The sequence below is a fragment of the Platichthys flesus genome, chromosome 2 (assembly GCF_949316205.1).
Source record: "Platichthys flesus chromosome 2, fPlaFle2.1, whole genome shotgun sequence".
Classification (NCBI taxonomy): Eukaryota; Metazoa; Chordata; class Actinopteri; order Pleuronectiformes; family Pleuronectidae; genus Platichthys; species Platichthys flesus.
The window spans coordinates 28,670,610-28,689,781 of record NC_084946.1 but is presented as its reverse complement, the minus strand read 5'-3'; the positions used below and the strand labels follow the sequence as shown (position 1 = coordinate 28,689,781).

General features: G+C 49.3%; 2 protein-coding genes across 7 annotated transcripts in view; one reads left to right on the top strand and one right to left on the bottom strand.

The window, feature by feature from the left end:
• The window catches only part of matn4 (matrilin 4), a 23,072-nt gene extending 20,086 nt beyond the window's left edge, over window positions 1-2,986 (bottom strand). Inside the window, exon 1 of the mRNA XM_062410081.1 lies at window positions 2,768-2,986. The gene's annotated coding sequence lies outside the window, so the exon portion shown is untranslated. The remainder of the gene's footprint in view (window positions 1-2,767) is intronic.
• rbpjl (recombination signal binding protein for immunoglobulin kappa J region-like) overlaps window positions 1-16,487 on the top strand; it is a 19,069-nt gene extending 2,582 nt beyond the window's left edge. For 3 of the 6 annotated variants that reach the window (XM_062410210.1, XM_062410202.1, XM_062410194.1), the window contains 11 exons: window positions 2,652-2,823; window positions 5,940-6,074; window positions 6,188-6,258; window positions 6,785-6,900; window positions 8,267-8,444; window positions 9,338-9,475; window positions 10,338-10,450; window positions 12,003-12,143; window positions 13,294-13,449; window positions 13,552-13,655; window positions 15,998-16,487. In XM_062410210.1, coding sequence (XP_062266194.1) covers window positions 2,652-2,823; window positions 5,940-6,074; window positions 6,188-6,258; window positions 6,785-6,900; window positions 8,267-8,444; window positions 9,338-9,475; window positions 10,338-10,450; window positions 12,003-12,143; window positions 13,294-13,449; window positions 13,552-13,655; window positions 15,998-16,307 — 1,634 coding nt within the window. In that variant the 3' untranslated portion in view covers window positions 16,308-16,487. The remainder of the gene's footprint in view (window positions 1-2,651; window positions 2,824-5,939; window positions 6,075-6,187; window positions 6,259-6,784; window positions 6,901-8,266; window positions 8,445-9,337; window positions 9,476-10,337; window positions 10,451-12,002; window positions 12,144-13,293; window positions 13,450-13,551; window positions 13,656-15,997) is intronic. The other 3 variants (XM_062410224.1, XM_062410231.1, XM_062410218.1) reach the window with 2 other exon arrangements.
• Window positions 16,488-19,172: the final 2,685 nt, after the last annotated feature.

The window sequence follows — 19,172 nt, the reverse complement described above, 5'->3', positions numbered from 1 at the left end:
TGGAAAGGGAAGAGGGGGGAGTCAGAGAGACAGGAATATGAGGGAGGAGGGGGGAGTCAGAGAGACAGGATGGAGAGGGATGAGGGGGGAGTCAGAGAGACAGGATGGAGAGAGAGAAGGGGGGAGTCAGAGAGACAGGTTAGAGAGGGAGGAGGGGGGAGTCAGAGAGACAGGATGATGAGGGAGGAGGGGGGAGTCAGAGAGACAGGAATATGAGGGAGGAGGGGGGAGTCAGAGAGACAGGATGATGAGGGAGGAGGGGGGAGTCAGAGAGACAGGATGGAAAGGGAGGAGGGGGGAGTCAGAGAGACAGGAATATGAGGGAGGAGGGGGGAGTCAGAGAGACAGGATGATGAGGGAGGAGGGGGGAGTCAGAGAGACAGGAATATGAGGGAGGAGGGGGGAGTCAGAGAGACAGGATGATGAGGGAGGAGGGGGGAGTCAGAGAGACAGGATGGAGAGGGATGAGGGGGGAGTCAGAGAGACAGGATGGAAAGGGAGGAGGGGGGAGTCAGAGAGACAGGAATATGAGGGAGGAGGGGGGAGTCAGAGAGACAGGATGGAGAGGGATGAGGGGGGAGTCAGAGAGACAGGATGGAGAGAGAGAAGGGGGGAGTCAGAGAGACAGGTTAGAGAGGGAGGAGGGGGGAGTCAGAGAGACAGGATGATGAGGGAGGAGGGGGGAGTCAGAGAGACAGGAATATGAGGGAGGAGGGGGGAGTCAGAGAGACAGGATGATGAGGGAGGAGGGGGGAGTCAGAGAGACAGGATGGAAAGGGAGGAGGGGGGAGTCAGAGAGACAGGAATATGAGGGAGGAGGGGGGAGTCAGAGAGACAGGATGATGAGGGAGGAGGGGGGAGTCAGAGAGACAGGAATATGAGGGAGGAGGGGGGAGTCAGAGAGACAGGATGATGAGGGAGGAGGGGGGAGTCAGAGAGACAGGATGGAGAGGGATGAGGGGGGAGTCAGAGAGACAGGATGGAAAGGGAGGAGGGGGGAGTCAGAGAGACAGGAATATGAGGGAGGAGGGGGGAGTCAGAGAGACAGGATGATGAGGGAGGAGGGGGGAGTCAGAGAGACAGGATGATGAGGGAGGAGGGGGGAGTCAGAGAGACAGGATGATGAGGGAGGAGGGGGGAGTCAGAGAGACAGGATGGAGAGACAGGAGGGGGGAGTCAGAGAGACAGGATGGAGAGGGATGAGGGGGGAGTCAGAGAGACAGGATGGAGAGAGAGGAGGGGGAGTCAGAGAGACAGGATGGAGAGACAGGAGGGGGGAGTCAGAGAGACAGGATGGAGAGGGAGGAGGGGGGAGTCAGAGAGACAGGATGGAGTCAGTGTGTGTCAGTTAGAGAGGAGGTAGAGGGTGTGAGCAGTGAGACAGGTGAAGCGGCTGCAGTCTCTCCTGTCCCACTGAGACAGTGGGACCGGATGGACTCAGTGAGACAGGTGGTGGTGGTGGGGGGGGATACAGTGAGCAGTTTGAGTGACAGCTGGAGTCCAGACTCAGATGAAGACACAGCACTTGTTGTTAGCTGAAGATCAGAACCAGATGTGGACTCTGCTACTGTTTCACTGAGAGACCGACAGTTTGACTTCCTGTCTGTCCACCTGTCTCACCCTCTCACTTCCTGTGTGCCACACACACTTCCTGCTGTACCCACCTGGGGTCCGTCACTCAAACACTGGCACTGTGGCTTAGATCCAACAGACCTCAGATCAGTGTCTACATTCATCTGCCAGGCGTCGCAGCAGCACTGCCACCTACTGACCACACTGTGCAGCACACCCACCTCAGACCAGTTCACAGTTAATTCCTCTTCACAAAACTCTTAACAATGAAATGGAAACACAGTGAGCATCAGACAGACCCACAGACACAACACCACAGACCAGTCTAATGTCTGTCTGTCTCTCTGTCTGTCTGTCTGTCTGTCTCTCTCTCTCTCTCTCTCTCTCTCTCTCTCTGTCTTTCTCCCTGAGCAGCTCTGAGCGTCTGAGCTTCACCTCCAGTCAACCAGTGTGAACCCAATGCATTTCTCTCTCTCTCTCTCTCTCTCTCTCTCTCTCTCTCTCTCTCTCTCTCTCTCTCTCTCTCTCTCTTTTAATCAACTCTTGTTTTCTGAAATGAAATCTTTGTTTCATCGTCTCACTTCATCCAAAAGCAGAATTACACATAAATACTAAAATCTTAAAAACAAAAAGCTTTTCCCACAATGAATCTGTGACCAATGTGTTCGTCCAATTCTATTGATCAGTTTTTCATCATCTCTCATTTAAAAAAGTTCATTTATACCAAACTTAAAGCTTCTGAGCTTGAAAAATATAGAATACAAAAATCTTGTCTGTGTCAGTTACACCTGATTATTAATTCCTCAAATGACCAACTCATTATTTAATCTCTACGTGAGAGAATATTGAAAACGATGAGGCTGATGTGACAGATGTTTTATAATCGAAGTCCGTTTACACTCAGATCAACAAAGAGAAGCAGAAGATCTTCAGAGTTCAGAAGCTGAAACTAAAGATTGATGAATTACCTCAGCTCCTCAGTTCTAATTCAGATTATTTCAGATTATATTATCTTCTACTCTTCAATTAAAGGTGGTTTAAGTGACGCATTAATCATTGAATTACTTTTATTCTAACAGGTTTAAAATCTCTTATCTCAGAGACTCCGATGCTCCAGGCCGGATGTCCCCCGGCGGACCCCGCGCTCCTGTTCCCCGCCCCTGGGGCCCCGGACCCGGTCATCCCGCTCACTCACCTGGGGCCGCTGCTGGCCGGACGCGACGCACCGAGGACCGGGAGCGGCTGGGACAGGTGAGACGATCAGACCTCTGACACTTAAAGTCCAGATGTCCCGGGTCGGGGAGCTGAGATCAGGGCTCGACTCGAACTTATCCCAAACTTCTTCAGACGCGTGAGGAATGAGCCGTGGAGACGCGTTCAGGGCGCGGGGTGTCTGTGACCTGTCCTCGGCTTGACTCTGTGGAATGAGCCGGTGGAGGGATGGAGGGCAGCTATTAAAATACCAGGAGGAGGAAAGTATTTGTGGAGGCAGAGAGAGACCCCTCCCCCTCGCTCCCCCGGCCCCAGCCTCTGAAACCTGAGGACAGGTCCGGTGGAGCCCGGTGGCTTTCCAAGGTTTTGAAAACTCTGAACTTCAAGACAACTACTTCAAACGTTGGAGCCAAATCAGTCTCATAACTTAAAACAATAATCTACAATAACAGAGCATTATCTTGTATCTTTCATTGCAGTGGCGGATCTAAGATTTATCTCAATCAGGGGCCATTAGGTGGCCACCATTTACACAGAGGGGCCAATTATATGTCCATTGTTGATGATTGGTTGTGAACAGACACACACCAGTGGATATATTGTGAAAATAGTTTTTTGTTCAAGCAAATTGTCATATTTATAGTTAGTAGACAAGTTTATTTAGAAAAAACGACTTCAGGGGCCAATCAGGTTCCAGCTGGGCCCAGTGTGAAGGTGAGGTGAAGACCTGCTGCTGCACAACGATCTCCTCGCCTGCTCCTCAGCTGCTCCTCACTGGCTCCTCAGAGTGAAGCAGCTGTCATGAATGAACTGTTGTTGTGAACGAATGAGTTGTCGTCGTTGTGTCTTGCTGATACAAAGCTCTGGTTGGCAGTTCAATCATATTTAAAACAATTCAGCTCTTCCCTTCAATGGATCCTAACAACACACCTGACGAGTGTGAAGATGATGAGCTGATGAGATGATGAGATGATCGGTTCTGGAGAAACGTGAGACACAGACAGAGTTTCTGGAACAAAGTCCGAACAAACAAACAAACACACGTCTGAATATAACATCTGTTCAACAGAGAGAGGACGGTGATGTCACAGGTTGTGGATGTATCATGTGACCTTGTTGTGTCAGGTGACAGCAGACAGGTCTCAGGTGCAGTTGTGTTGCGCTGACGGACCTCACAATGATTGTAGTCATTACAACTTTTCAACCTCGGGACGAGAGGACAAAGTTTCCCTGGAGGTGAGAGTGAATTCCTCCCCCCCCCCCCCCCCCCTTCAGGCCGTTCTGTGTCCTCCGTGTGAAATACCAGAGGCTCTGAGCTCCTGACACACTGACCTTTGACCTTTGGAGAGGGGAAGGTCTAATTTAGACTCCATGGTGGCACCCTGGTGACTGACCACACACACACACACACATACACATACACACATAGCCAGTGAAGTGTGACCCTGAACTCTGAACTGTGGAGAGGGGAGCAGGGGGTCAGAGGATCCCCCCCCCCTGTACATGACCACTCACTCTCCAGTGTCCTCCTCTGAGGACATGTACCAGGATGCTGCATTGAGGACGGAGATGATGTCAAACCAGAGGGACTCTAATTACAAAGTGGTTTAACACAAGCTTAAAGTTTAAGTTTAACGTTAAAGCACCGGTTTGGTATAAAAGTAACTTTAGATCTCCAGTGGAACAGACGTCAGATGTTTGATTCCTCACGTTAACGTTTGTCCAGTGGATTGGTGCAGCTCCAGGAATCTTCTCTCACGTTCTTCAACACTTTCACTGACACGTCGACTTGTTTCTCCATCTGGAGTCACACACTCGAGTCCTTTCTGCTGTCGTTTCTTTTTGTTGCCGCCCGTCACCACTGCTTGTTTGCTGCCCTCCTCCTCCTCCTGCTCCGGGTCAACAGTCTTCATTATGAGGAGCATTCCAGGCTCCAGGCCCCGGGGCTGTAGCTCAGTGTCCGGCCCCTCATTACACCATCGCTGCAGAGGGAGAACACAGCTGATGTGACAGCTGACTTTGTTAGCGGAGCTCCGAGGGGCCGCTCAGTGGTTCACCGGCCGCCCAGTGGTTCACCGGCCGCCCAGTGGTTCACCGGCCGCTCAGTGGTTCACCGGCCGCCCAGTGGTTCACCGGCCGCCCAGTGGTTCACCGGCCGCCCAGTGGTTCACCGGCCGCCCAGTGGTTCACCGGCCGCCCAGTGGTTCACCGGCCGCCCAGTGGTTCACCGGCCGCCCAGTGGTTCACCGGCCGCCCAGTGGTTCACCGGCCGCCCAGTGGTTCACCGGCCGCCCAGTGGTTCACCGGCCGCCCAGTGGTTCACCGGCCGCCCAGTGGTTCACCGGCCGCCCAGTGGTTCACCGGCCGCCCAGTGGTTCACCGGCCGCCCAGTGGTTCACCGGCCGCCCAGTGGTTCACCGGCCGCCCAGTGGTTCACCGGCCGCTCAGTGGTTCACCGGCCGCCCAGTGGTTCACCGGCCGCCCAGTGGTTCACCGGCCGCCCAGTGGTTCACCGGCCGCCCAGTGGTTCACCGGCCGCTCAGTGGTTCACCGGCCGCCCAGTGGTTCACCGGCCGCCCAGTGGTTCACCGTCCGCTCAGTGGTTCACCGGCCGCCCAGTGGTTCACCGGCCGCCCAGTGGTTCACCGGCCGCCCAGTGGTTCACCGGCCGCTCAGTGGTTCACCGGCCGCCCAGTGGTTCACCGGCCGCTCAGTGGTTCACCGGCTGCTCAGCGATCACGTGACCTCTAATGACACACGGGCTCTAATCGTCCAAACAGAGATTAATCGCTCACTGAGGAATTAATGAGCCGGTTTCCCACTTTGAGGCCGAGAGACACACGAGGAGGAAATATCATAATGTTATGTCAGTTTGTGGCCGGTGTTTCTTTTATTTGATGGAAGCACTTTGATCCTGTTTTCCTGTTACATGACAAGTAACGTAAATACAGGTCAAATGGGAAATATAGAATTTTTTTAAGGAAAAGAGTAAAAACCTTCATATTGATGCTTTTAGAAATGATGATAAACAAACTCCTGTGAAATGTTTCTGAATGTGATTCAAAGTCAACCGTGACCTTTGACCTTCATCCACTGAAATCTAGTTCCATTCTTGAGCTGGTTCTTTGTGAGTCACGGTTTTCTCGTCCAATCAGGAGGCCGGACCCCAGGTTTCACGGCTGCCAGTCGGTGGGAGCAGCGAGGGAACCAGGACGAGACGCCCACGCTGACCAGAGCGTGGTCATCCTGCACGCCAAGGTGGCTCAGAAGTCCTACGGCAACGAGAAGAGGTGACGACAACTCACTTTGATTAACACAACCGCAGCAAACTTAAAAAACACGAACAACTCTGGCTACGTTCACACAAAAGTTCAGGTTCACGAGTAACGTTTGAATTGTTCAGGTTCTTCTGTCCTCCGCCCTGCGTGTACATCCGTGGTCGTGGATGGAAGGTCATGCAGGATCATCTGAAGGGTGAGGAAACCAACATGTTAGAATACAACATCAGATACAGCTCTGTCCTTATCCTTCTTTATTTGTCTTCTGTTCCTCCCTCCTCTCTCTCATCCTCTTCATCCCTCTGCTGTCATGTCTTCCTCCCTCCTCTCTCTCATCCTCTTCATCCCTCTGCTGTCATGTCTTCTTCTCTCCTCTCTCTCATCCTCTTCATCCCTCTGCTGTCATGTCTTCTTCCCTCCTCTCTCTCATCCTCTTCATCCCTCTGCTGTCACGTCTTCTTCCCTCCTCTTTCTCATCCTCCTCATCCCTCTGCTGTCATGTGTTCCTTCCTCCTCTCTCTCATCCTCTTCATCCCTCTGCTGTCATGTCTTCCTCCCTCCTCTCTCTCATCCTCTTCATCCCTCTGCTGTCATGTCTTCCTCCCTCCTCTCTCTCATCCTCTTCATCCCTCTGCTGTCATGTCTTCCTCCCTCCTCTCTCTCATCCTCTTCATCCCTCTGCTGTCATGTCTTCCTCTCTCCTCTCTCTCATTCTCCTGCAGCCGCTGGTTATGGAGACTCTGTGTATCGGATGTGTGGTTACATGTGTCTCGACAACTCCAGCCAGTCTCAGGCCGACACTTTCAAACTGGTCTTCGATGAGCAGCCAGACTCCACGGTTAGAGAGCTGTGTGTGTCTGTGTGTGTGTGTGTGTGTGTGTGTGTGTGTGTGTGTGTTTTTGTCACCAGTTCTCTGGTTTGAACCTTTGTTCAAGATAAATTCTCCTCCAGCAACAGGAGATAAATGACGTGTTGTGTGTAGAGACGAAGCACCAACACATCTTCTTACATCCAGAACACCAGTTATTCAAATCAAAGACTTTCTAAATCTATCAAGAAGTTCTGAGATGCACTGGAGCTCCGTAGCTTTGCTTGATGCTGGGACCAGCAGCAGTGGGTGAGTGGCTGATGGGACCTGAAGACCTGGAGGGACAGACAGCTCGGTGTGATCGTCCACACGAGACAATCACCTCCTTCACAGCAGACACCACTGTTGACTCAACAAACAGTCGTGTCTGCTCCTGTCAACACATTGTTTGTCTCTCGCTGACGTCCTCACCGAGAGAGAAGAGACTTCCTGTTTCTCTGTCCCTACAACTCACCAGGGCACAACTAACACAGTGACAGGAACAATATTCACACATATACGTCCACACTGATGTGACGTTTTAAAATGCTTCACTTTTGCTTTGTTGACTAAAGAGACTAAACGCTGCTGCTTCTCGTTGATTGATTGACTTTGAAAACTCTGGGTTTGAGTTTCAGTCTGAACAGAAACTGAGACTTTAGTAAACGATGACGCAGACGTTCTGATTGGTTCTCATCAGTCACATGACTCGACTACTGGCGGTGAACACAAAGCGTCAGTAACACTTTCTCTCAGTTACACTTCCCGTCAGTAACACCTCCTCTCAGAACACTTCCTGTCAGTTACACTTCCTCTCAGAACACTTCCTGTCAGTTACACTTCCTCTCAGAACACTTCCTGTCAGTTACACTTCCTCTCAGTAACACTTCCCGTCAGTAACACCTCCTCTCAGAACACTTCCTGTCAGTATCTCTTCCCGTCAGTAGCACTTCCTCTCAGTAACACTTCCCGTCAGTAACACCTCCTCTCAGAACACTTCCTGTCAGTAGCACTTCCCGTCAGTAGCACTTCCTCTCAGTAACACTTCCCGTCAGTAACACCTCCTCTCAGAACACTTCCTGTCAGTAACACTTCCTCTCAGTAACACTGTGGACGTGAATGGTCATGTGACGTGTGTTTTTTGCAGGTGTGTTTGTGTGGATGGAGATTATTTCTGATACGTATCTAAAACACTTTTCAGTCTTGAATGTTGCAGAGTGAACGCAGCTAAAGATGGACGACAGAGCAAAGAAGCCAAAACATCTGTATCGCCCCCTGGTGGCTGTCGGTCTGGACAGAGTGGAGTCCATCTTCATTCACCACCTCTGACCCACTGACTCCTCCTCTGTCTCTGCAGCAGATGTTTGCCTGCGCCAAGTCGCTGTTCATCTCTGATCAGGACAAGAGGAAACACTTCCGCCTCCTGCTGCGACTCTTCCTGGGCAACAGACAGGAAGTGGGTTCGTTCCAGAGCAGGCTGATCAAAGTGATCTCCAAGCCGTCACAGAAGAGACAGTCCATGAAGAACGTGGACCGTGAGTCACCTCTTCACTTCTTCTCCACGTTTCATTCCTCCACAGCCGGGTCAGCAGGCGTTGGGTTCTCAGGCTGTTTCAGGTTTCTTCATGTTTGACTAGAGCAGAGTTTGTGTTTCACTGAGTACGAACCACAGCAGCAGGTTGTCGGGTCCGACTCGTTCAAACAGGAACATCTGGGAACATCCAGGTGAGGGGCGGAGCCTGTAGAGCAGCAGGGGCGGAGCCTGTAGAGCAGCAGGAGGCGGGACATGACGTATAAACTCTGCTGTGGAAAGATCAGTGTTGTTGTTTCCAGCTCCTCCACACCGGGTCGGCCCTCATCACCAGAAGATCTGGAATCTCCTCGTGTTTCCGAGTGGACGTCTTCATCTTCTACGTGTGCGGCTCCTCTTCTTCATAGATTTGAACATCTCATAGTAAAACAGCTTCGTTGAATTTATCTTGAAAACTTCAAAAACACTTTCAGTCTTTTTTATTCTGATTCAGTGATAAATCGTCTTTCCGTGGTTTTAAACATCCTGCTCAGACAGAGACTGATCCAGGTTCAGCTGGACGATTGATAGCCGGTAGTGACAGGTCACTGCAGGTCACAGGGTCAAAACCAACACACACACTCACACACACACACGCACACACACACACTCACACGCACACTCTAAAAAGAGGCATCATCTTGACAGCTGACACTGTTGATCATATGACGTCCGATTCCTCAGGTTTCTGTGTGAGAACGAATCCTTATCGAGCTTTCAACCTGAGTGAGTGTCAAATATTACAGATGCCACCAATGCAAAGCTCAAATGAAGAGCTTGTACTGTGTTGTACAGTGTGTGAGTGTGTGTGTGTTCAGAATCAGTGTGGGTCAGCCTCTGTCTTTGTGTGTGTTTCAGTGTGTATCTCCTCGTGCTCCAGAGTTGCTTTGTTCAACCGCCTGCGCTCTCAGACGGTCAGCACTCGTTACCTCTCAGTGGACAGAGGAGCTTTTGTAGCCAGCGCCAGACAGTGGACAGCCTTCACCATCACCATGGGTAAATCTGAGAGTGTGTGTGAGTGTGTGTTCACACACTGACTGATGCCTTGTGTACTGTAAAGGTCACATTGTGGTCACTGTGTGAGTTTAAATCAAAAACAGAGGCTCAGAGGAGAATCCAGAAATCAACCTCCTCTGGGTGTGACCGGGCCGGACGCTCTATGGGATGTTAATACCAGTGGCGCCGCCAGGATCATATGTTACAGTATGAGAAGGAACTGTGGGGAGGAAACTCAGACTGTACACACACATCTACTCAGCATGAGAACGAAATATAGACTAGAATATAGAATATCAGTCTGGTTCCCTCCAGTATCAGTCTGGTTCCCTCCAGTATCAGATTGGTTTTCCTCCAGTATCAGTCTGGTTCCCTCCAGTATCAGTCTGGTTCCCTCCAGTATCAGATTGGTTTTCCTCCAGTATCAGTCTGGTTCCCTCCAGGATCAGACTGGTTTCCCTCCAGTCCCCAGACGTCTCCTCACCAGTCGGCCACCCTGCATTAATACAGTCAGTGTGAGAGCGAGTTATTCACCAGTGTTTCCCTCACACTCGTCTGGAAAGACGCTCCAAAGATCTGCTGGGAGGTTATTTATTTAACACAGTGCACGGACCTCCCACCAGCAAAACCTAAACCTCAGTCCTTCACCCCAACACACACACACACACACACACACACACACACAGACACACACACACACACACACACACACGCAGGCAGGCACTCAAAAGATGAGTCTGTGTTGCAGTGAAAGTTAAATATACTATCTGTTAATGTACAGTTCATATGAATATTCATGTGTGGGTTTGCGCATGTGCGTGTGTGTGTCTCTGTGTGTCTGTGTGTGTGTCTGTGTGTGTAGTGGAGGACCAAAGTGCTGACCAAGGGGACTTTGTGCTGAGCGAAGGCTTCATCTGTTACGGCGCTGTGGTCCAGTTAGTGTGCACGGAGTCTGGAGTAGCACTGCCACCAATGGTAACACAAACACACACACACACACACACACACACACACACACACTCATGTGTACTGACCATATAAAGATGGACGACATGACAGCTCCCAAAAGAGAAGCCAAAGCCCCCTGGTGGCTGGTCATTAACCAAACTATGAAGTCAAAGTAGACGTTAAAGAAATGTTCATCTGGTTCTCCTGTGAGAGAGAGAGTGAGAAGAGAGAGAGAGAGAGAGAGAGAGAGATAGAGAGACAGAGAGAGAGAGAGAAGAGAGAGAGAGAGAGAGCGAGAGAGAGAGAGAGAGGAGAAGCTCATCATATCATGTTTAAATGTTTGAACCACAGATTGTCGTGGTACAAGCAGCTCCTGATTATCACGTGTGTCTCACAGATGTGTGTCTCACAGATGTGTGTCTCACAGATGTGTGTCTCACAGATGTGTGTCTCACAGATGTGTGTCTCACAGATGTGTGTCTCACAGATGTGTGTCTCACAGATGTGTGTCTCACAGATGTGTGTGTGCACGTCTCTCATTATCTGCTGATCCCTGAAAGGCTGAGATGTTCCTCCCATCATGCACTTTGAGTTAAACTGAGAAGAAGCGCTGAGCAGACTCTTCTCAGCTCCTCTAAACTGCTGTGATAACAACCTGAGCCCCGGCCCGGTGCTGGAAGCTGCTCTCTGCACCTCTGGATGTTTTTACACTGGAGGCCTGTCGCTGCTTCAGTTTGTTTGAAGACCAGGAGCGTGGAGAGCAGCTTGGTTGTGGTCGACCTTCAGGGACTGAGGAGGTGAAGGCAGACGTGCAGATGAAAACCTTCAGCTGCATCAGCAGCCCGGGAAGAGAACAAAGTGCTTAATGTTCTGTGTGCATGTTAGCGTGTGGTGTGCACGTTAGCGTGTGGTGTGCACGTTAGCCTGATGGAGCTCAAGGTCAGAAGATACCAGAGGATTTCCCCTGTGCAGCCATGATCAGACCCCTGCTGGACAGTTAGAGCTTTTCAAATCTCAGTCTGCAGTGAGACGCATGTCAGCTGGTCTCAGCTCTCCTTCATCATCCAAAAAAAGAGATGTAATCTCATCTAATCCAGCACTGAAGTCCAGATATGATCCTGCCGTGTTCCTGACGTGTTCCTCACATGTTCCTCACATGAACAAATGTCAGAGTCAGTGTCTCTGGACATGTTCTGGATCTTCTCCTGCAGCCTCCTGGTAACATGTGTGTAACATGTCAGAGTGAGTCCATGTGAGGAACCAGCAGGACAATGTGTGGAAGCTTCCCAGAGAGCGAGTGGACGTGTCGATGAGGTTTCTAACACGTGACGTGAAACCTGAAGAACACAAACATCTCAGGATGAAGAAGAGGAGCCGGACACGAAGAAGACGAAGACGTGAACTTTCAAAGATGTTGTACACTTGACAGGACCACATTTTAGTGAATGAGCAGCGTTCCTGTTTAAGTGTGATTTAGGAAAGTTTTTTAAATGAATCCATAAATATGTTAATTGAATGTATTTAAGTTGTAAATCATGTTATTGTTGTTTCTCTTCATCGTGTTGTTAAACGCCACCAGGTGATTCGTAAGGTCAACAAGCAGCAGGCCATCCTGGACGTGGACGAGCCGGTGTCTCAGCTCCACAAGTGTGCCTTCCAGTTCAGAGACGACCCCCAGGCCTTCCTGTGTCTCTCCAACGACAGCATCATCCAGTACCTGGTGAGACTCCCTCCTTCATCTCCATCCTTCTCTGGCTTCAATCCTCCTCCCTCCTTCATCTCCATCCTTCTCTGGCTTCAGTCCTCCTCCCTCCTTCATCTCCATCCTTCTCTGGCTTCAGTCCTCCTCCCTCCTTCATCTCCGTCCTTCTCTGGCTTCACTCCTCCTCCCTCCTCCCTCCTTCATCTCTATCCTTCTCTGGCTTAAATCCTCCTCCCTCCTTCATCTCCATCCTTCTCTGGCTTCAGTCCTCCTCCCTCCTTCATCTCCATCCTTCTCTGGCTTCAGTCCTCCTCCCTCCTTCATCTCCGTCCTTCTCTGGCTTCACTCCTCCTCCCTCCTCCCTCCTTCATCTCTATCCTTCTCTGGCTTCAATCCTCCTCCCTCCTTCTTCTCCATCCTTCTCTGGCTTCAGTCCTCCTCCCTCCTTCATCTCCGTCCTTCTCTGGCTTCACTCCTCCTCCCTCCTCCCTCCTTCATCTCCATCCTTCTCTGGCTTCAATCCTCCTCCCTCCTTCTTCTCCATCCTTCTCTGGCTTCAGTCCTCCTCCCTCCTTCATCTCCGTCCTTCTCTGGCTTCACTCCTCCTCCCTCCTCCCTCCTTCATCTCTATCCTTCTCTGGCTTCAATCCTCCTCCCTCCTTCTTCTCCATCCTTCTCTGGCTTCAGTCCTCCTCCCTCCTTCATCTCCGTCCTTCTCTGGCTTCACTCCTCCTCCCTCCTCCCTCCTTCATCTCCATCCTTCTCTGGCTTCAGTCCTCCTCCCTCCTTCATCTCCATCCTTCTCTGGCTTCAGTCCTCCTCCCTCCTTCATCTCCATCCTTCTCTGGCTTCAGTCCTCCTCCCTCCTTCATCTCCGTCCTTCTCTGGCTTCACTCCTCCTCCCTCCTCCCTCCTTCATCTCTATCCTTCTCTGGCTTCATTCCTCCTCCCTCCTTCTTCTCCATCCTTCTCTGGCTTCAGTCCTCCTCCCTCCTTCATCTCCATCCTTCTCTGGCTTCAGTCCTCCTCCCTCCTTCATCTCCATCCTTCTCTGGCTTCAGTCCTCCTCCCTCCTCCCTCCTTCATCTCTATCCTTCTCTGTGTTCAGTCCTCCTCCCTCCTTCATCTCCATCCTTCTCTGTCTCCATCTCTCTTTGTCTGGCTCCAGGCTCCGTCCAGCGCCAGGGACCCCAGCCGGGTGGTGCTGAACGACGGGTCCTGTTGGACCATCATCGGAGTGGAGATGGTGGAATTCACCTTTAACGAGGGTCTGTCCTGTGTCCAGACGCCAGTCAGTCCTTTTCCTGTCATCATAGGGCTGGAGGTGAGTCCGATAACACACGTACAAACACACTCACACACACGTACACACACACAGAGGTCACATGAGCTCAGGCCGTCAGTCGCTTGTTTCCTGTTCCTCCAGGTGAACGGTGGAGGACACGTGGCCATGCTGGAAATCCTCGGGGAAAACTTCAGCCCTCATCTCAAAGTCTGGTTTGGAAACAGTGAAGCTGAGACCATGTTCAAGTGAGTCGAGGAGAAAACAGAACAAGAGACATTAAGAGAATAGATCAGGTGGATTCTGATTTGATGGATTCATAAGTTATTTAATATTGACGAGCTAAAGTCTTTTAAACCTTTTTGTTGATGGACAGTTTCCTGATCGTGTTTAACAGCAGGTGGAACGTCGGGGGATGAAATGAGTTATTCTTGAGATTTATCTTGTTAATAATATTGTTGGTTTTCAGGTTCGTTGATTTAATTCAGTTTCACACCAGTCGCTCTCCTGCAGCTTCCCCACAGAGGATCCAGGTGTGAAGTTCTGCTGCTCATAAATTCTGTCCTAAAAATGAATTCTGGCTCCTACAGACTAACTGTTAGGTAACCAGGTTTGAACCCAAATTACATTTCATCTCACCCAGATTCCAAAAGCTGTTATTTAGCTTCTTGTTGAGGAATTTAAATAAAACACAACAGACTCGTTTTAAATGGGAACAACTCAACGACTGGAGAAACTGAAACAAACAAGCTTTTGACTTTGCTTGAACAAATATTTGAATGATAAAGCGATGCATCATCTTTATTCACATTTCATGTCTTCATTCTGTTTCTAAGAGGGTTTTTTTGCTGACTTAAGGTAAAAAACTGTTCACTCAACAAGTTCTAATAATCAAACATTGATTCACACATTCAGGGAATTTGTTGAACTTGCTTGTTTACTGGTTTTGGTCCATTTTGAGAAACCAACCTGGACCTGTGCAGCTTGAAGGAGTTTAAGTTAAAGAGAAGCTTCCCTGACTCCTGAGGCGTCTCCTCACAGACTCACAGATCCAAACAGCTCCTCTGACGTCAGAACCCCCTCAGATGCCCCAGCTGAGGTGCTGAGGCTCCTGGCTCTCTGGCCTGAGGCTCCTGGCTCTCTGGCCTGAGGCTCCTGGCTCTCTGGCCTGAGGCTCCTGGCTCTCTGGCCTGAGGCTCCTGGCTCTCTGGCCGAGAGGCTCCTGGCTCTCTGGTGGATCCTCCTCCTGGCAGCAGCCGCTCGGCAGCGTGGAGCGAGCCGTGTTTATTTAACAGTCGACCACACTGAGCTGTTTGTACGAGAGGCTGCAGCCAATTAGAAACATGATCCTCGCTGCCGTGCAAGAGGGACGTGTGTGAATGAAACACCTCATGAGAGTGCGTTCAGAATATCTGCTGCTCGCTAGGACTTCATATCAGATCGTGTTTAGTCTGTCACGTACTCATATAATCATATAATCATATAATCATCTACACATGGACAGGTTCCTGTGCAGTTTTCTCAGTGGTTTCTATATTTATTTTCCTCTGTCCTCTTCTTTTACTCTAGTTTGTTTTGAAAAGTGCTGAATAGAAGAAGTTTGTGTGTTTTGTTTTCTTAATTTTAAACCTTCATTATCTCTTTTGCGACCACTTGGGGGCAGCACAGAAAGTGGTCAATGCAACAATACATATTATGGATCGTGTTGCATATTCGTATTCAGATAAAAGCAGCTTGGTCCCTCAGGGTAGTTTGTGAGGAGTTTAGTTGCTGGGTTCTCTCTGTTTTGTCTCTGGGTTTGGTCTCCACCACCTCCTGATGGAGACGTCAGCCTCTCGAGCTGCTCAACGCTTCACTGCAGCTTCTCCTGTGGAAACATCTGCTGCAGCTGGAGAACGACACGAGAGGCGGAATCACAACCGTAAATCTGAGCTGGGCCATAATTACTCACGTGATTTACAACTGGAGTTAAAGCTAGAATGAAGTTAACCTCAGAGACATGTTGTGTTGCTGCAGTAAGAAGCAGAGGTTTAAGTTCCATGTTCTTTTTGCCTCACATTGGAAATAATAATATTCACATTTAATACCTGATACTTTAAGTTTTATTAAAACGGGAATTTCTTTGCAAATTTTGCTCAATTAGTCTTTTTCATATGAATTTAGATTTTCAGACATATTTAAAAACTTTAATTATTAAAAGAAACTTCATATATAGAATCAAAAGTTATAGTTTATTAATGTGTGATTGTATCACAAACTGCAAATATAGATGGACTGCAAGTCCCCACTTAAAAAATGAATAACATCTTACACTTGAAGTGTGAAGAACTTTTTTAGTTTGGTCCATGTCCCATCAGCTGACGTGGAGGGGGCGGGGGGGGGGGTGAACTGTGCTGCTGCCGGCCACCAGGGGGCGCTCCAGGTGTTTAGGCTTCACTCGTGGGAGCCCCTGTTTGTCCACAGTCATCATCGTGTTTGTTTGTGTACACGTTGTGATTCTGGATTCCCCCTCAGGACTCAGAGGATGAAGGTCTCACTTCTTCACCGTGACCCATGACCTCACTCTTCTTCCTGCCTTGCTTCTCTGCAGGTCGCCCAAGTCTCTGCTGTGTGTCGTCCCTGACGTCTCTGTCTTCAGCGACGGGTGGCGCTCTCTGCGGCGCGTCCTCACCGTCCCTCTGTCCCTCATCCGATTGGACGGCCTGATTTATCGCACCTCTTTCAGTTTCACCTACACCCCCGAGCTCCAGCCGCCTTCGTCTGTCCGAGGAGGAGGAGGAGGAGGAGGAGGAGGAGGGAGAGACGGGGGCAGTGACGAGGGACAGGAGGACGATGTCCTGCTGGAGACCATCCACCAGGAGTTCACCAGAGCCAACTTCCACCTCTTCATGCAGAGTTGACCTGATGATCAGAAGCCGATCACAGGAGGACATGAATATAAAATATATGATCCAGAGATATCAGTTTAATCTAAATCATTCAATCAACCTATTGAGCTTATTAATAGATTCAGTTTGTAACTTTACTGCATTAAATGTTTATTTCAGACGTCGGACCTGAGTCGTGTCTGAACATTTTAATGTGAAGCTGCTTCATTCAGAGTTTTCAGTTTAATTTAAATTATCAATGTGATTTCCTCTGTTTCTCTTTTCCATCCAGACTAAAACTGTCTCACCCCCAAAAACTGTGTTCACATCCAGACTCATGAGATATATGTTCAGCACATTCAAAAGGTATTTCCTGGTATTGAGCCAGAATGAGACTCGTGTTCAGAGCAGCAGGAGAAACATCAGCTCAGTTCAGTCTGTTTCACTGTGACCTTTGAACTCCAAACTCTCCTCAGTTCATCTTTGAGCTCAGATGTTGTTCCTGAGATGACGCATTCAAAAGAAGCAACAGGGACGAGGTTTTAATGATCCTTATCGAAGTCCCACTGGTCCAGGGTCAGTGTGAGAGGGGATGAAATGAACTGGGAGTGAGCTGGGACCAGACAGAAAGAAACCTGAACTAAAGACAGAGAGTGGGCGGAAGTGGAATTAATGAACTGAGAGTGTCGTGTTCATAGAGAAAGCAGAAGTGAAACAGTGCCCGCTTTCACATGGAAGCTGGTGTGTGTCTGTGTGTGTGTGTGTGTGTGCGTGTGTGTGCGTGTGTGCCTACATTACAGATTTTTTTTTTGTAACATTCATTCCGATACCGTCGAGTTCATACAAATGAACCTGAGCTCAACTTAAACAAAATTATAAAAAACTTTCAGAAATGAACAGATTATAAACTGATGAGGTTGAAGGACCATCCTGGTTGAACTGAACTCTTCTGATCGTTTTCATGAGGGTTTTAACTTTACACAACTTTTACAATCACAAAAAAAAACTAGAGGAAAGAAACAGTGAGAAAAGATCAAATGTCTCTTTTCAGGTTTTCACGTTCAGGCGATGAAGCTTCGCAGGGAAACTTCTTCTGTAACGTTTGTGTGAATGAAGCGTGCACAGAGAGGAGGAGCTGGTCTCCAGAGGAAAAGTTACAGCATCGATCAAACCGATCAAACGCTTCGATCGTGTTCTGGAAGTTCATGAAGCTTTTGGTTTTTCATCACAGCTGCTGCCTGAAGAAACTCGTCAGCTCCTCTCCTCAGGAGGAAGACGCCTCGTTGTATCTCGCTTCGTCTCTACAACACGTGTGATGGAAATTCATCTTGAGATTTGAAACAATGAAATTCTCAGAGCGGAGTTGCCATTGAGTCTTCATAACAGTAAGCTCTGCAGAGTTACACAACAAGCACGGGTGCTCAGGATGCAACAACTGGCTGCAAGTGTGAAAAAACCAGGACTTGTACAAAGAGGCGTTTCACAAGACAATATGAAAAACAGAAGAGGTGCCAGAACTAATACAAAGAGGGGCTTCATAAAACGTAATATGAAAAAAGATATGAAATCCTCCTCTGTGTCTATCTGCTGTGTCCGTCCGCTGTAGCAAACTCCCTGTATGCCACAGCAGTGAGACGACTGGTCAGTTCAATTTCCCCTTACACACGTGTACTAAACAGAAATTATTAATAATTCACATTTTGTCCCTTTGTCCCTTAAATCTCTCCTGGTCCTCGTAGTGTTAATCCTCTCAATGGAGGAGTCTGGCAGCAGCAACAACTTTGTTCCTGCGGGATTTGATCTGTGGGATTTAAGTTGTGATTCATTAAGTGTGTGGTCCAACGCAGAACCAGTAAACCCCTTTGTTCCAGACTGGTGAAGCAGGGGCTGATCTCAGAGGCGTGAGCAGACCTCCCACGTGGCTCGCTCGGAACCGGATTCCTTTCTGTTTTCAGCCTCTCAAGGTTTTCACTCTTTTTCACGAGACCAGTAACTCGACAAAAAAACACAAAGAGGAAAAGAATCTCTGCTAAAGTCTGAACCAGCTTCATGTGTTTGTTCCACAGTTTCATTGTTTCTGGTTAGTTTTGGTTTCTTTATGTAATTTAGGGACTAAACACTTTTGTCATCACCTACGTGGGCGGAGTCTACCTGTCCTGGACTCTGATTGGTTTCCTGTAGTTTGCCACTTAAACAAACAAAATAAATCCAAATGAAATTGGATCATATTTTTCCTCTCCTGGTCGTGGATCCGGTCGACCCCCCCCCCCCCCCCCACACACACACCTTCCTCCATACCTCACGTGCCTGATAGCCTGAAGGGAACAGAGCGGCATGTGTTCCTCTTCCTGCGCTCGTTCTCCCTTCCTCTCCTCCTCCTCCTCCTCTTCCTCATCATTAACAAGACCAACATGTGTGAGAGGGAGGAAGGAGCCGGGTAGAAACACAAGACCCTGCCGTCTCCGGGCTCCTAATCTCTATCATGTGGGAGAAGCTTCAAACTGGGAGATCCACGTGGGCAGAACACCGAGGGCCGCCACGCTTCCCTCCGTCCTGAATGAAAAGAGCCATTCTTCACTTTCCCTTCTGCAGGAACACAGCTTCATTCTTCACTCAGAGCCTCCACCTCCTCCGCTCTCTGTGCTGGAAGCTCACTGCTGCTGTTCAGCTTCACTCTGAATGAAAGTCTGTCTTCACCTCCTGCAGCCGTGACTGTCACCAACACATTCTACAGGCTTTAAGTCAAATAATAACATTAAAGTTAAATATAAATAAAGATTTAAATACAGTGTGAATAATGTTCCACCAGGTTCGTATTGGATCTACAGACCAAGGCTCCTTCAAACTCTGCAGAGTCAGCCTCTGAGACCATGAAGGCTCAGAGGAGAACCTTCACCT